Raw genomic sequence first — 16,578 nt, 5'->3', positions numbered from 1 at the left:
CTCCTGCTTTCTCAGTTTGCTGTGGGGCTTTTGTGGATGCATTTTTGTCTGTTCCCTTGTTTTGCAGACAGCTCTTGCAGAGGATCAACTCCGTCAGCAATCTCAGGTGGAAGAACAGAGGGTGGCAGCCCTGGAGAATCAAATATCCGAGGTATCTGAGCTGCTAGGTACCTACGAGAAAGCCAAGCAGAAGGACCAGCTGGCCATTCAGAAGCTGAAGGAGCGCATTCTGCAGCTGGACCTGGAGAACAAGACACTGGCTCTAGCAGCCTCCAGCAGGTCCCCTTTAGACAGCCATGGAGAGGAGTCCAGTCTGGATGTCAATGTCCTGAAAGATAAGATGGAGAAGCTGAAGAGGCTGCTGCAGGTTGCGGCCAGGAAAAGCCAGGTGACCCTGGATGTGGAGAAGCTCTGTGACCTGGAGATAATGCCCAGCTCGGAGGCTGCTGATGGGGAGAAGGCTACTGCACTGTATTACCAACAGGAGCTGAAACAGCTGAAGGAAGAGTTTGAGAGGTACAAGATGAGAGCCCAGGTCGTCCTCAAAAGCAAGAATACCAAAGATGGTAACCTAGGAAAGGAGCTGGAGGCAGCCCAGGAACAGCTTGCAGAGCTGAAGGAGAAGTATATCTCCCTGCGGCTCTCCTGCGAGGAGCTGGAGCACCAACACCAGCAGGAGGCTGATGACTGGAAGCAGGAGCTGGCCCGGCTGCAGCAGCTCCACCGGCAGGAGCTGGAGCGGTGCCAGCTGGACTTCAGGGACCGCACACTGAAACTGGAGGAGGAGCTGCACAAGCAGCGGGATCGTGCCCTGGCTGTGCTGACGGAGAAGGACTTGGAACTGGAGCAACTGCGTTCTGTGGCCTTGGCCTCTGGGCTGCCAGGACGCAGAAGTCCTGTGGGTGGTGGCGGTCCTGGGGACCCAGCTGACACATCATCCTCTGATAGCCTGACCCAAGCATTACAACTTGCAGCGGCCAGCGAGCCCACTTTCTTTCTGTACGCTGAACAACTGGCCCGCAAGGAGGTGGAGATCACATCACTGAGGAAGCAGAAGCACAGGCTGGAGGTCGAGGTGCATCAGCTGCAGGATCGGCTGCTGGAGGAGGGCGAACGGCATCGCGAGGAGGTTGCAGCCCTGCAGAGCCACATCGAAAAGAACATCAGGGACCAGAGCAGGGAGGGAGCCAATCTGGAGTACCTCAAAAACATCATCTACCGCTTCCTGACCTTACCTGACTCCCTGGGCCGCCAGCAGACTCTCACAGCCATACTGACTATCTTGCACTTCAGTCCAGAGGAGAAACAAGTGATAATGCGACTCCCAACCAGTGCCAGCTGGTGGCCTTCTGGCAAGAGATGATGCCATTTTCACGAATTCCTGGAATTTCTGTGCCTCTTTTATGTGGGAAAGGGCAGGCTCTGGTTTCTGCTGCCTCTTCTCTTACATTGTCATTTATTTCTTCACTGTGTTGAGCTGGGAGGAGTCTTCAATGTGGGATGGGATTTTCTGCCAAATGCCGTTAATGCTGCTTTATCCTTAGGCCCTAGAGATACTGAAAGTCCTGGGGCAGTATCTTCTGATGGTGTGCATGTGAGGAGAAGATAAGGTTAGGACTGAGAAGTGCAAAAGTTGGAACAGTGGTAAGGCTGTTTTAAAATAAGATGTTTTGTTTTAATAATATGCTCCTAGCACAAAGCTAGGAGTAAATGTGACTCCAAAGGGAGTTCAGTTAATCTCTGAAATGCACAAAAACCAGCTATTTTCTCCCTCTCATCACAGTCTGAGTCTGGTCCATTGCTGCCTCAATTCTCTGGGGACATAAAGCCAGGCTGGAAAGGGACCAGGAAGTTTGAAATAGTGACATATCATCTTACTAGTCCCAAGGGCTAAGGAATAGTGAGTTTATTCTGGAAGGAACTGGGAAGCTTAGTCTAGTTAGTGCCTGGGGATGACCTATGCAATCACACTGCTTATGACCATCCTAGAGAGGGCCCTGAGCACCAGCTTGATCTTAGGGATTTCCTAAGTAACCTGCTTTTTGCCTGAATAGGGTTAAAATAGACCTCTCTTGCCTATCCCTGTCTTAACCTGTCTGCCTGAAGTTGGCCTGAGATTGTGAGTCAACGACTTTGCTATCGTTTCCTCAGTGTTGAACTTTCATTAAGAAATAAAGTCCTAGCTTCTTACAGAGAGGGGTCCAAATGGTGAACGCTCATCCTGCCTGGATTCAAGGAATTAGCTCAGAGATTTGCCCCTAGCTTTTCTGCCTTTGTAGGGACAGCAAAAGGGGAAAATTTGCTGCAGAAAATTCCAAAAGATTGCTGTAACTCTCACAGGGAAGTGGTAAAGATCAGCTAAACCTGGGTTGGGGTGCTTTCTGCCCAGTGGGTCTTGGCATAAGTAGATTAATCCTGCTTTTTTAAGGAAAGGCAGCTTATTCAGGCAGTCTGGAAAGGGGATTCTCAGAAAACTCAGTTTCTTTGTTCCTTCTTTTCTCCCAACTACTCTTACTGGTTATAGAGGTCTTCGGACTCTAAAGACCAATGTTTGGCCACTAACTGGACTAATATGTATCTTTCTGTGATTTCATCATAGAGGTCTGTTTTGTGAGGGTTTGGGGTGCAGAAAACTTTGATTAAATCTTAGTGGGAGGCTGGGTGACCTGGATTATCTACAATGAGCAGACTTAAATGGAACAGAAGTTTATGTGTCCAAATGATGGAATCATTAAACCTGAGTGACTTGACCTGTGTGGTTCCTTAATGGTATCTATATATCTAGACAAAAATAGATTGTGAATGTAAATGGTGAATGAAAAGGATGGAAATAATGTTTTCATATGTTAATCCATGAGCTTGAATCCAGGGAGGACTACCTCCGTGCTTTAACCACCTTAGTTATAACACACATTTCTTAGCCTGGAATTGTGTGTGTATATATTTGTGTGTGGCCACCTATGCTGGAAAATGCTTTCTTATGGGTTTAGTGGGCAGGCTTAAAACTTCCATAATTACACTTCAACCTCTATAAGTAATCTGTTTATAAATGCTTTATTATCCTTAAAATCAGGATTCATAGTATCCCGAAAAAGTGTCTCAGGACATCAAGCTAAACTAAAAAATAGTAATAAACTTGCTTAATTTTCTTACCTTGTTCTCTCTAAATGTAGGATGTCTTGTAATTGTTATTTCTAGGTAGCTGTGGACAGAGTAGAAAGATCCATAGTCACAGTTGCTTTCCTAGCACTAATAATCCCTGTGCTTTTGACTTTTGAGAAGATACCAAATAGGAAAAGAAGCAAGTCAATTTCTGATTAATAATTTTAAAAATTGGGAGATATGTAAAGCTGTGAAGACTCCCAACTGAAACTAAAAGACTTACTCCGTTCCTGCCCTTGACACAGTCTAGAGACAGACAAAATCAATGCAGACATGCTAAATTCAAAATTCCTTATCTCCCACACCCTTCCCTGAAACAAGTTTTCCAGTTATTTGGCTGGTTTGCCTGTGACAGATACTGTAAGGAAGGAAAGGGAGAGCGAGGGTGAAAGAACTGAGATCAGAATTAGAGAAAAACACATTTTCCTTGGGCCCTGGTCCCAGAATATCAGACAGTATATGAGATGTGTCAGTAAGGTAATGAGGCTGAGCCTTACGTGATTAACCATTACCACGCAAGTCAGAGGAGGATTGCTATGAAGAAGAAGAGATGGACAGAGAATGTGGAGGGAAGGCAGTCTGACTCCTTCTTGGGCACCTCCCATCTGGGGAATAAACGTGTCCGTGTATCATGCGCTGGCTGTTGTTAAATCCCTGTCTGTTACCTAGAACTCAAGCTCTCAACCTTGTTTTGTGAAGCTATTGCTACTAAGGATCATTTTTGCTCATTCTTGTAGAGTGTCCTGGTGTCATGTTGAGCCATTTATACCTATTTTTATCATTTACTCCTCCCATGGGCTATTATCCCCCCATCTTACAGATGTTAAATTTGTGGAAGATCATGTAACTAGTAAATGTCTATGTCAGGTCTGATTAGCCACAAAGCCTGCTTAATCTGGGTATGCTCCTGCCTCCTCAGCCCTTGGGAGGGTTAGAGCCTCTCCCTAGATTTCTAGGGGTGGGGAGACTGCTCTCTAGGCTGGACTGGACTGGCTCAAATGGAGAGAACGTCTGCAGCTATAAATTGCAGCCAAGCAAAGTTGCTACGCTATAGGGTTGAACAGGCAACAGTGCTTCCTCATAAGAGCCCTAAAGCTGCTGTCCCCAGTTTCCAGATCATTGCTAACTTTAGAACTTGGGTAATTCTAACACAATAAAAGAGGACTGGGTACTAGCTGGTGTTATAGTATGTTCCAACTATCACCTCTGGGAAAACTGGGAAACAGTTTTGGGAATTGGAAATAGAATCCTAATGAATGAATCACTTTACTCTCCTCTCCCCCCTCATCCCCCTTTTCCCCCAGGCAGTCTGGAGACCTCAGATGGATGGTTTTTGGAGCAAAAAAACCCCTAATTACATAAATAGCCAGCGTAGTAACTGAAACAAGGTAGGTGCTAAAACACTCTTTTTATCTCCACCAGGAATGTTAAGTAGCAGAATTAGAAATCAGACTGAGGCCTTCTGGATTTAAATCCAGTGTTTCTTTGTCACAAGTGTGGCTGTAAACAAAAGGAAAAATGACGACTGTCTTTTATCCAAGTGTCTGCTATGAGGGAGAGTACTAATGTTTCCCCTACCTTATTTAAATCACACAACGATCAGAAGCATATCTGTTTTGCAGATGAGTAAGTGGAGACTTGGCAAGATGGGATGAATTGGCCAAGGGCCAGGGCCAGTCATGGCAGAATCAGGAATCAGACATGTTTATATGGACCAAAAGGCTCAGACCCTTTCTGATGTCTGTGCTGTCTCCCAGCAGAGGGCAACGTGGAACACTGAAGAAGTGTTGCTCACTAAGAAATTTAGTGGGTTGAGTTGGCTGGCATGGGCTAAGGAAGAAGGGGTCTTTGTTCAGGTGGTCCTCTCTTCAGTGCCAAATGACTGCCTCCTAATTTCTCGGAAACCTGCTTTCCTAGGAGCAGAGCTGTTACACACTGAAATTTATGAAATGGACTCTTGTTATGAGTCAGTTTTATGAGAGTTTGAATAGTGACAGACTGTTTTTCCTGGGACCCAGATCTCCTGGATAACCTAAATATTGACAGTGCTGACAGACTTACACTGCAGGGAGCCCATAAAAGCAAAGGACGCCTGAAGAAAATGACCCTCCTAAGAAGAAATGCCCCGTCCCTTGACTTTAGCAAGGAAAGCATCTCTGGTTCAGTATAAATTCATCTATTGCCATGATCTCCTTCCATATCTCACAGAAGGAATCTGAATCCTGATACCACTTTACATGAATGAGTTTTTAAATGTAGGTTTACACATACATTTCATACTTTTTTTTTTTTTGAGTCTCCGTTTGTTGCCCACGCAATCTCAGCTCTTAGCTCACTGCCACCTCCGCCTCCCATGTTCAAATGATTCTCCTGCCTCAGCCTCCCGAGTAGCTGGGATTACAGGCATGCACCACCACGCTTGGCTAATTTTTGTATTTTTACTAGAGACGGGGTTTCACCATGTTGGCACGGCTATTCTTGACCTCCTGACCCCAAATGATCTGCCTGCCTCAGCCTCCCAAAATGTAGGGATTACAGGCGTGAACCACCACACCTGGCCCATACATTTTATATTAACTGAGGCTGTGCTGTCCACAGTCAAAATATATGAAAGGGTAGTATTTAGAGTAGAGTCCATTGTCTTTCCCTTAGTCCAACAGCTACCAGCCTTTTGAGCATGAGGGAAGCCTCAGTCTAGGCAATTTCACAGGCCCCTTGGGAGCATTCTGCCCAGGTATCCTGTTTACTCCACTGGAATAGCTGTCCAAAATGGAGGCTGAGCCAGCTGAGTTGAGATTTGAGATAAGTCTGGAGGCCAAGCTTCTTTGGTTTGGTGTTTTTGAGTGCCTGTATTGTATTACTTGGCAAGTTTAAATTTTTCACATCTAGAATCCTCAGGCACACTGTTCCCTCTGCCTTCAAAGTCCTTCCCCACCCCATCCCAAACCTTTGTAGTATGATCTTATCCTTTAAGACTCACCTGAAATGTCACTTCCTCCATCCTGACTTTTCTGATACCCAGGGACTTCATCCTCTGAGGTCCTCCAGCACTTTGCTCAGTGCTTGGACACAGAAGTGATTTCTTGTACTTTCATTATTCAAGTTACTTCTCTGTTTCCTTGACTGCCCTATAAATCCCTGAAGGTCACTCCCATGCCCCATTCATCTTTGTGCTCTCAGGACTTTTCATATCCTGGCACATAGTAAGTGTTCAATAAATAGCTGAATGAATCAAGAAGAGACTGAAAAATACTAATCTTGTACCTTCAGAATGAGCGATTTAATTTTTGTTAGTATTGCTTTCTCCCACTGGTCTGCTTTCCTGCTCATTTTATCTTTAGCCATATTAGTGAATGTGACTAGAATTGACTCTGGGAATATGACTATAATTGATGTTAAGTAAAATAGTTTCCTTTGGTTGTTAGAGGACTTGGGGAGCTAGTCCTGGTCCCATCAAGGAATTCTCTTCAGAGCTAATTGGAAGATCGCTGAGAAAAGGAGAAAATAAGATGTGACAAGGACTCTAGGCTCAGGCATATAGCCAAACTTTGGGTCTCAGGTCTTATTATTTTTTAAGTTTTTATTTTTTACCCCCATACCTAGAGGATGATTTTTTTTTTTTCCCCTGAGGCAGGGTCTTGCTCTGTTGCCTAGGCTGGAGTGCAGTGGCATGACCATAGCTCACTGCAGCCTTGAACTCTTGGGTTCATGTGATCCTCCTGCCTCAGCCTCCTAGGCAACTAGGACTTCAGGTGTGTACCACCATGGGTGGCTAAATTTTTTTTTTTTTTTTTTTGAGACGGAGTCTCCATCTGTCCGCTAGGTTGGAGTGCAGTGGTGCTATCTCGGCTCACTGCAACCTCTGCCTCCCGAGTTCAAGCAGTTCTCCTGCCTTAGCCTCCTGAGTAACTGGGATTACAGGTGTGTGCCACTACACCAGGCTAATTTTTGTATATTTAGTAGAGACAGGGTTTCGTCATGTTTGCCAGACTGGTGTCGAACTCCTGACCTCAAGTGATCCGCCCACCTCAGCCTCCCAGAGTGCTGGGATTACAGGTGTGAGCCACCACACTTGGCCCTTGCCTGGCTAATTTTATTTTTTACAGATGGCATCCTGCTATGTTGCCCAGGCTGGTCTAGAAGTCCTGGGCTCAAGCAGTCCTCCCACCTTGGCCTCCCAAAGTGCTGCCATTACAAGTGTGAGCCACTGTGCCTGGCCTCTCAGGTCTTACCCTTGATGAAGACTCCAAGAATAAGCTTCCCTGTTGGGGAACCTGTATATCAGAGGCCCCTGGACTTGAGGGCTGCGTAGAATAAGCGCCTTCATTACCTGATCTCAAGGGGATTATGGATTGTCCTTTTTTGTCTTTCTGTGGCTGTGACAAACTTCTTGACCAATGGAATTTTGTTCTCTCTCTGATGCCCAGGCTCAGTCACAGACAAAAAAAGTTGGTATTTGTCTGTGAGCTGACATTTGCTCCTTCAGACCAGCACACCCAACTTCTGGAGAGGGACTAGGTGAGATATGCTTGCCTGGCATGAGGTAAAAGTCAACCGTGGTGTGCTCTTTCTCTTCTAAGTCTTACCAGGGCACTTTTGGGAGTGCTTCTAGTGCCTTGGTTAGTATTTGTGAATGGTTGGTGGTCAGTGAGTCCCCTGGGTACAGATGGAAATGGTATTTTCAGTGGTTAGTGAACCATACTTTTGAGACACCTGGGGCCCAAATCACTCAAGTCAGCAGCCCCTGGTCATTCAGCCCTGAGGATGACTCTGGCTGTATCTGGATGTATTTTTCAAGTTGTGGTGGCTGACTTGGCCGACAGGCCCAGAGAATCAGAGCCTGATTTCCCAACCAGAGGAGATTCGCTAACCCAGTATGAGTGATGCTGCTGTACCCATCTCTCCTCCTCTCTCCATTTGAGCCCTTTTGCTTCTCCAATATAAATCATAATTCCTTCCCTGAAGTTGTTTACAGTCTGTCAAGGGTCACAGCATGTGCTTCCAGACTGCAAACCCAGGAGGACTCTGTATGCTGAGAGTGGTTGATCAATGGATCGTATGACGGTGAGGAGGCAGGGAGTGATCCAGGGCGATGAAGAAAGGCTTCAGGATATGAACCTGGCTGTGAGTGATGATCTGACCTGCATAATATGGCTTAGATAGGGAAGTGCATCCACCACAGCAGAAAAGCATGGACCAAAGGCCCAGACTGTGGAAGCCCATTGTATTAATAGATTGGATATTGAGGGAGAATAACATTTGTGGAATCACAGGATGTTAGATCTGAAAGGGATATTACAGCATGTTCAGTCATGCCCCTCTCTTAACAAAGGAGGAAACCAAGACCCACACAGGACAAATTGGCTCTATCACCAGTCTGGCTAAGGAGTAGAGTAGAAACTCTTGTCCAGAGTGATGGGTCATAGCTGGATGGCTAGCAGAGTAGGATGCCAGGTTCATGGGGGGTTTGTGCACTGTCAGCCTGGGTGAGCAGAGCAGCAGTAGGCACAGACGGAGGGGGACAGCAAGGCAGCAGCTCCATTGATGTGTCAGCCTTCCCTTTCCTCGCCTGCCACTGCTCCTGGGACTCTTAAAGAGACACAAGAAGAGAGGCCAGGCACGGTGGCTCATGCCTGTAATACCAGCACTTAGGGAGGTGGAGGCAGGTGGATCACCTGAGGCCAGGCATTTGAGACCAGCCTGGCCAACATGGTGAAACCTCGTCTCTACTAAAACTACAAAATTTAGCTGGGCGCAGTGGCGTGCACCTGTAGTTTCAGCTACTTGGGTGGCTGAGGCAGGAGAATCAGCTGAACTGGGGAAGCGGTGTGAGCCAAGATTGTGCCACTGCACTCCAGCTTGGGTGACAGAACGAGACTCCGTCTCAAAAACAAACAAAAAACAAAACAAAACAAAACAAACCAGAAGAGAAAGGGGAGACACCAGAAGGATGATTCTATTGATTTGGCCAACTAAGGGTAACCTACCCAGGAACTCCCACCTGTGAGGGCTAGTGTTTATGGACCAAAATTTTAACCCTATAGGTGGAGCCTGGAACATTTAGGTTACATAGTCATGTGTTGCTGAATGACTGGAATGTGTTCTGAGAAAGGTGTTGTTAGGCAATTTTGTCATTGTGTGAACATCATAGAGTGTACTTACACAGCCTAGATGGTATAGGCTACTGCACACCTAGACTATATGGACAACCTGGTGCTCCTAGGCTGCAAGTCTACATGGCATGTTACTGTACTGAATACTGTAGGCAATTTAACACAATTCTAAGTATTTGTATATCTAAACTTAAAAAACTTAAAAAAGGTACAGTAAAAAAATACAGTACTAAAGGAAAATAAATTTTTATAAGATAAAAATGGTACATGTGTATTGGGCACTCACCATGAATGGAGCTTATAGGACTGGAAGTTGCTGTGGGTGAGTAAGTGAGTGAGTGAATATGAAGGCCTAGGAATTATTGTACACTACCGTAGACTTTATAAACACTGTATACTTAGGCTACTCTTAATTTATAAAAATTATTATATATATTTTTTGAGATGGGGTCTCCCTTTGTGGCCCAGGTTGGAGTGCAGTGGCTTGATCTTAGCTCACTGCAACCTCTGCCTCCTGGGTTCAAGTGATTCTTCTGCCTCAGCCTCCTGAGTAGCTGGGGTTAGAGATGTGTGTCACCATGTCCGGCTAATTTTTGTATTTTTAGTAGAGACGGGATTTCATCATGTTGACCAGGCTGGGCTTGAACTCCTGACCTCAAGTGATCTGCTTGCCTCAGCCTCCCAAAGTGCTGGGATTACAGGCATGAGCCACTGTGCCTAGCCTATTCTTTCTTTAATAATAAATTAATCTTAGTTTACTGTAACTTTTTTACTTTATGAACTTTTACATTTTAAAAACTTTTTGACTCTTTTATAATAATACTTAGCTTAAAACACAAACCCATTGTAGAGGTGTACAAAAACATTTTATTTATTTTTAGAGACAGGGTCTTGCTACGTTGCACAGGCTGGACTCAAATTCTTGGGCTCAAGCAATCCTTCCAAGTAGCTAGGACTGCAGGTGTGTACCGCTACACCTGGCCTTTTATTTCTTTATATCCTTATTCTAAGAGCTTTTTTCTATGTTAAAAATTACTTATTGTTTTTACTTTTTAAATGTTCTTGTTTAAAACTAAGACACAGGCCAGGTGCTGTGGCTTATGCCTGTAGTCTCAGCACTTTGGGAGGCTGAAGCAGGCAGATCACTTGAGGTCAGGCATTTGAGACCAGCCTGGCAACATGGTGAAACCCTGTCTCTGCTAACAATACAAAAATTAGTCAGGCATGGTGATGGGTGCCTGTAATCCCAGCTACTCAGGAGGCTGAGCCAGGAGAATAGCCTGAACCTGGGAGGTGGAGGTTGCAGTGAGCTGAGATCGCGCCACTGTACTCCAGCCTGGGTGACAGAGTGAGACTCTGTCTTAAAAAAAAAAAAAAAAAGACACAAGCACACACATTAGCCTAGGTCTATACAGGGTCAGGATCATCAAGATCACTGTCTCCCACCTCTGCATCTTTTCCCACTAGAAGGTCTTTGGAGCAATAACACGCATGGGGCTGTCATCTATGATAACAATGCCTTCTTCTGGAATACTACTTAAAGAATTGCTGGTGGCTGTTTTACAGTTAACTTAAAAAAATATAAGTAGAAGGGGTATACTCTAAAATAATGATAAAAAGTGTAGCATAATAAATACATAAACCAGTAACATAGTCATTTATTATTGTTATTCAGTGCTATGTGCTGTACATAATTGTGTGTGCTGTACTTTTATGTGACTGGCAGCACAGTGAGTTTGTTTATACCAGCATCACCACAAACGTACGTGGTGGTTTGGCATTGCAATGGCGGTAACATCACTGGGCAACAGGAGTTTTTCAGCTCCATTGTAATCTTATGGGACCACTGTTGTATAAGTGGTCTGTGGTTGACTGAAATTTCCTTATGTGGCACATGACTGTGTTACTGCTTATTCATCCTATTCTATCCCAGGCACTATTCTAGTCACTAGAAATGCATCCTGTCAATGTTTAGCCAAGGATATAGTCTCAAAGAGTAAGGATGACAATTCAATGTGGCAAGTGCTATAATGGAGGAATACAAAGAAGGGACAGGACATGAAATTCAGTCAGCAAGGAATCAAGAAACTCATGTGAAAGTGACACTTCACTTTGCAAGCTTTGTAAGACTAGGCCCAACTGGCATTAGCCACATGGACAGGCAGAGGTGGTGACAATGGGCAGGGGGGAATGTAGCAGATGGAGTAGATTAGCTCTTCCATTTGTTCCAGTGTCCTTGTGGTTCTGTTTTCCTGGATTGCAGAGACTAGCACATCAAAAACAATGTCAGTTGCTCTTGCAACTAGGATTCCCGAGGTAATTGAAGCTACATTGGAGATTAGAATCAAGAACCGATTTGAGTGGGAGAGAGTGGGTCACAAGCTAGGCTTCCATTTTTCTGGTGTGGCTCCAGTGTCTTCCTGTTCCCCCGATTGTGGCAAAGGGAGTGCAGCTCTCTTTGAGGAACCCAAGCAGCTGGGAGGAGAATGGTGCCCATTTCATAGAAGAAAGAAGATGCCTTTAGGATGTGGGTATGTTTCACCCAGGGCACATTTGCGTGGAGATGTCTAGAAGTGAGTTGAAAATAGAGTTTTGGAATTCAAGAGCACAGGTTGGAGTAGAGATAAAGATTGTCGTAGTGTGTGATGTAGGCATTAGTGTGGGTGAGATTACTCGAGGAATGTGTAGCATCTGGAGACAAGAGGGCCAAGAGTGGCACTTGCCCCCTTCGAGAAAAACTTTTTGGAAGTAATTTCACATTGACTGCAAAGTTTCAAAATACTACAAAGAACACTCATATATTCTTTACTCAGATTCATCTATTGTTAAAATTTTGTTCCATTTGCTTTATCGTTTGCTCCCTCTGTGCACATGTGTATATTTTTCTGAACCATTTGATAGTAAATTATATATGTCATGGCTCTCTGCCCTTTAAATCTTCAGTGAGTGTTTCCTAAGAACAAAGATATTCTCTTACATAACCACAGTGTAGTTATCAACTTCAGTAAATTTAATATTTACAATTGTATTGTAGCAGGACGAGCTGCCGACAAGAACCCCTCAGACACCAAGTTGTAGAAGGAAAGGGCTTTATTCAGCTGGGAGCATCGGCAGACTCACATCTCCAAAAACTGAGCTCCCCGAGTGAGCAATTCCTGTCCCTTTTAAGGGCTTACAAGGGGGTCCGCGTAAAGGGTTGTGATAGATTGAGCAAGCAGGGGGTACGTGACTGGGAGCTGCATGCACCGGTAATCAGAACGGAACAGAACAGGACGGGGATTTCCACGATGCTTTTCCATACAGTGTCTGAAATCTATAGATAACACAAGCAGTTAGGTCAGGGGTTGATTTTTTAACTACCAGGCCCAGGATGCGGTGCTGGGCTATCTGCCTCTCTTATTCGTATGATCTAATCTACCATCTGCATTCTAATTTGTTAATTAACCCAATAATGTCCTTTGCAGGATTATTTCCCTCTCTAGTACAGAATCCTGTCTAGGATTACATATCGCTTTTAGTTGTCATGTCTCTTTAGTTGCATTTAATGTGGAATAGTTTCTCACTTTTTCACTGTCTTTTATGATATTGACATTTTAAAAATAATACAGCTTCCCACTCCCTTTTAATAGAAGGTTCTTGATTTTGAGTTTGTCAGATGTTTCCTCATGATTAGATTCAGGTTATGTATTCCCTGCCAGAGACGTTGTGATCTTCTTAAGGTATCACATCCAGATGCAAAGTATATTCATCTGTTCCTCATTGGTATATTAACTTTGATCAGTTGAACAAGATGTCTGATTTCTTCACTATAGTTAATATATTCTGTTTTGCTACTAATAAGTAATCTGTGGGGAGACGCTTAAGTCCATGCAAATATTCTGCTCCTCATCAAAGTTCCCCCCCTAAATTTAACATCTACTGATGATAATCCAATCTTTGCTATGATGGTTGCAAAATGATGATTTTTCATCTTTAGCATTGCACTGCATTGACCTTTTAGTCCTTGACATCCTCTAAGCAAGAACTCTGCCCTCTCTACCATCTATCCATCCATCCATCCATCTATCCATCCATCCATCCATCCATCCATCCATCCATCCATTTATCATAAGTATGGACTAATAGTTTCTCAGTGGTTTGCAGTTCGTTATTTTACGTAATTATTTTGTGCTCAAAATTCCCTTTCAAATTGGATTTGGGGAACAAGAGTCCCTTCAAACTCTTGTGTTCTTGTGATATACCTCCATTATTTTTTGGAGTACTATCTTACTTTCTTGCATAAAAACATGTTTCTGGGGCCAGGTGTGGTGGCTCACTCCTGTAATCCCAGCACTTGTGGAGAGAGAGACAGATGGATCACCTGAGGTCAGGAGTTCGAGACCAGCCTGGCCAATGTGGTGAAACCCCATCTCTACTAAAAAATATAAAAAATTAGCCAGGCGTGGTGGCAGATACCTGTAATCCCAGCTACTCAGGACGCTAAGGCAGGGTAATTTCTTGAACCCGGGAGGCAGAGGTTGCAGTGAGCCGAGATCATGCCATTGTATTCCAGCCTGGGCAAAACTCCATCCAAAAAAAAAAAAAAAAAAAAAATTCCCAAACAAACAAAAACGTGTTTCTGGCTCATCTTACACCTTCTGTGTCCCAGTCCTAGAATCAGCTCTTTGCCCACAGATTTCTGGTTCCTTTTAGTGGTGACTAGTATTAGAGACCAGTATCTGGATGGTTATGTGAGCTCATGGCTACTGGGGTGTCTTGTTCCTACGTTCCTATAGCAGACAGAGGTAGGAAATGTCTGTGTGTATTGTATATAAGTATATAATACATATGTACACTTGTAACTATACATATACACATACGCATACACATTTTAGAAATCATGAATTTATACCAATATCTCTAATTCCAGTTCATGTTCACAGGGTTTTTCTTTACCACCCCCCATTCCATATTTGTATTTCTTTTCTTCTATTGCAAGAACCCTGGGATGGAGCTTTTTCAATCTTTCATTAGTGTTAAATGTCTCATTAACATTTAAAAAGTAGGCAGTGAGAAGAGCACACAGAGACAGACAAGAAACAACAAGGCCCAACCAGAAAAGGAAGAGAAAATCAGAAGAAGGATATTAAAGAAGTCCAGGGAGAAATGCATTTCAGCCCTATCAAATTTTATTTCGACTAAAATAAGGGACAGAGGAAGAAGGACACATTTTGGGGGAAGATTTTGGCCATATTGAGATCAATTTTGGATGTATCGAGTTTGAGTGTACTGAATTTAAGACCACTGTGGGGATCCAGGTGAAGTTGTCTAGAAATAATGCTGAAGGATAGATTTGAACTCAGGAGAGAGCTCATGGCCATGAATGAAAATTTTGGAGCCTTCATTTATTCTTTTCTTTTTTCTTTTTTTGAGATAGAGTCTTGCTCTGTCACCCAGGCTGGAGTGCAATGGCACAATCATGGCTCACTGAAGCCTCAATTTCCTGGGCTCAAGCAATCCTCCCATCTCAGCCTCCCAAGTAGCTGGGACTTCAGGCAAAATCATCACACCTCGCTAATTTTTAAGTTTTTTGTAAAGACATGGTCTCACTATGTTGCTCAGGCTGGTTTCAAACTCCCACCTGGAACAGGAACAGGCCTCAAGTGATCCTTCTGTCTTGGCCTTCCAAAGTGCTAGGATTACAGGCATGAGCCACCATTCCCAGCCTTTGTTCCTTCATTGGTCAAATATTTATTAAACATTCACTCTGAAGCCACTGTGCTGGACCTTGGTGACATGTCGAGTGGTAAATAAGGCAAAGACACTGGCTGTCATGGAGTTAATCTATTGCAAGGGATGGTCGTGGGACGGGCAGGGAAACAGACCATAAACGTATAGGTAAATATGTGAGATATAACTTTAGACAGTGATACTTACTGTGAAGAGAATAAAAAAGAACGTTTAGTAAGGGATAAATTAGGGATAAATGGGAGGATTGGGTTTTTTCTTAACTTGGTTAAGGATAAATTGTTTTTTGAAAAAATTTTTTATTTTTTACTGCTTTGTGTCCTGCCATGTGTGTGTGTGTGTGTGTGTGTGTGTGTTAGTACCATAGTTATTGAAAAAAATACTTACTGAGTATCTACCCTGTGCCAAAACTGTGCTGGGCACTGGGCATATAGCAGTGAAAAAAGGAGACAGAGTCTCTCTTAAGTTGACCATACAGTGTTATGGGAGACACATATATTAAACAAATTATACATAAGTGTATAATTATCATAGTGCTATTAAAGAGGACAAGTTGTTATGCAAACATTTAGTTGAGAAATTTCCTCCAGCCTGGGCAACAGAGCGACACTCCATCTCAAAAAAAAAAAAAGAAATTCCTGGTAGACATTTGTTGTTTGCCTCTCCAGGATTTATCCTCAGACTTCCTGTAATTCCGGTTGGGGTTTGGCAACCTCACCCCACACATAATCTATCAATCAGCATCAGGGAAGACCCAGTCCTGTTTTATCAGTCAGATCATTGCTTTTCCACAGCACCAATGGTTGGTTCTAAAACAGGACTATGCCCAGAGTCAAGTCACCCAAGCTAGTAAGAATAAGCTGTGGGGCTTTTTTTGGAACCCTCTTGGAGAAATAAATCCATTCTTCATGTTAGATTTGAATGTGAAGGAGAAAGCTGGAGACAAGGCAGTCATCTTACCACTATGGAGGGTGAGCTTCTCTGAGGATGGAGCCAACATGGAGGCAATGGGGCCAAGAGATGGAGAGATGAGTAGTCCTGGTAGCACTTCTTGAGGCCTGGATCAAGCCAGAAGCTAACTCTGGACTTTACAGTTACCTGAACCAGTTTGAGCTCTCACTTGTGAACAAGGCAATTTGGAACATAAATGAGTCAGGGAAGGTTTCCCTAGGGAAGGCATGTATAATCTGAGACCTGAGGGATGAGTAGGAATTAAGCTGTTCTGGAGAGTGAGCAGAGAATCAAAGCAGAGGAGACAGTACCACATGCCCAACGGGCATGAGCAGGTGAAGCAGCAGAAAGTAAGGAGAGCAAAGAGAAAGCCTGAGTGCAGGGAGGGGATGGATCCCTTAGAAGCCTTTTATACAGAAAACTTCAAATGTATTTAAAATAAAGAGAACAGAATAATGAACAGCCACATATCCATCATCCATCATTGACCATTATTATATCAGGGCCACATGTTGTTTCATTTACACCTGCATCTCTTACCCCTCCCTGGTTCTGGATGGATTATTTTTAAGTAAAATGGAAGGTATTTTTGAGAACATGACAATTGAATTAAAATGTAAATATT

The 16,578-nt window shown here is 43.8% G+C and overlaps 1 protein-coding gene across 11 annotated transcripts in view; it reads left to right on the top strand.

The window, feature by feature from the left end:
• The window catches only part of GCC1 (GRIP and coiled-coil domain containing 1), a 104,891-nt gene that overhangs the window by 4,908 nt on the left and 83,405 nt on the right, over positions 1 to 16,578 (top strand). For 8 of the 11 annotated variants that reach the window (XR_008526821.1, XR_008526826.1, XR_008526825.1 and 5 more), the window contains exons 2-3: positions 68 to 1,644; positions 4,467 to 4,550. Coding sequence is in view for 2 of the 11 variants with exons in the window: in XM_054559095.1 (XP_054415070.1) it covers positions 68 to 1,363 (1,296 nt within the window). In the remaining 9 variants the exon portion in view is untranslated. 11 annotated transcript variants of the gene reach the window in all.

Source organism: Pongo abelii, chromosome 6 (genome assembly GCF_028885655.2).
Source record: "Pongo abelii isolate AG06213 chromosome 6, NHGRI_mPonAbe1-v2.0_pri, whole genome shotgun sequence".
Lineage (NCBI taxonomy): Eukaryota > Metazoa > Chordata > Mammalia > Primates > Hominidae > Pongo > Pongo abelii.
The sequence above is the reverse complement of the archived record's forward strand: the minus strand, read 5'-3'. Positions and strand labels throughout refer to the sequence as shown.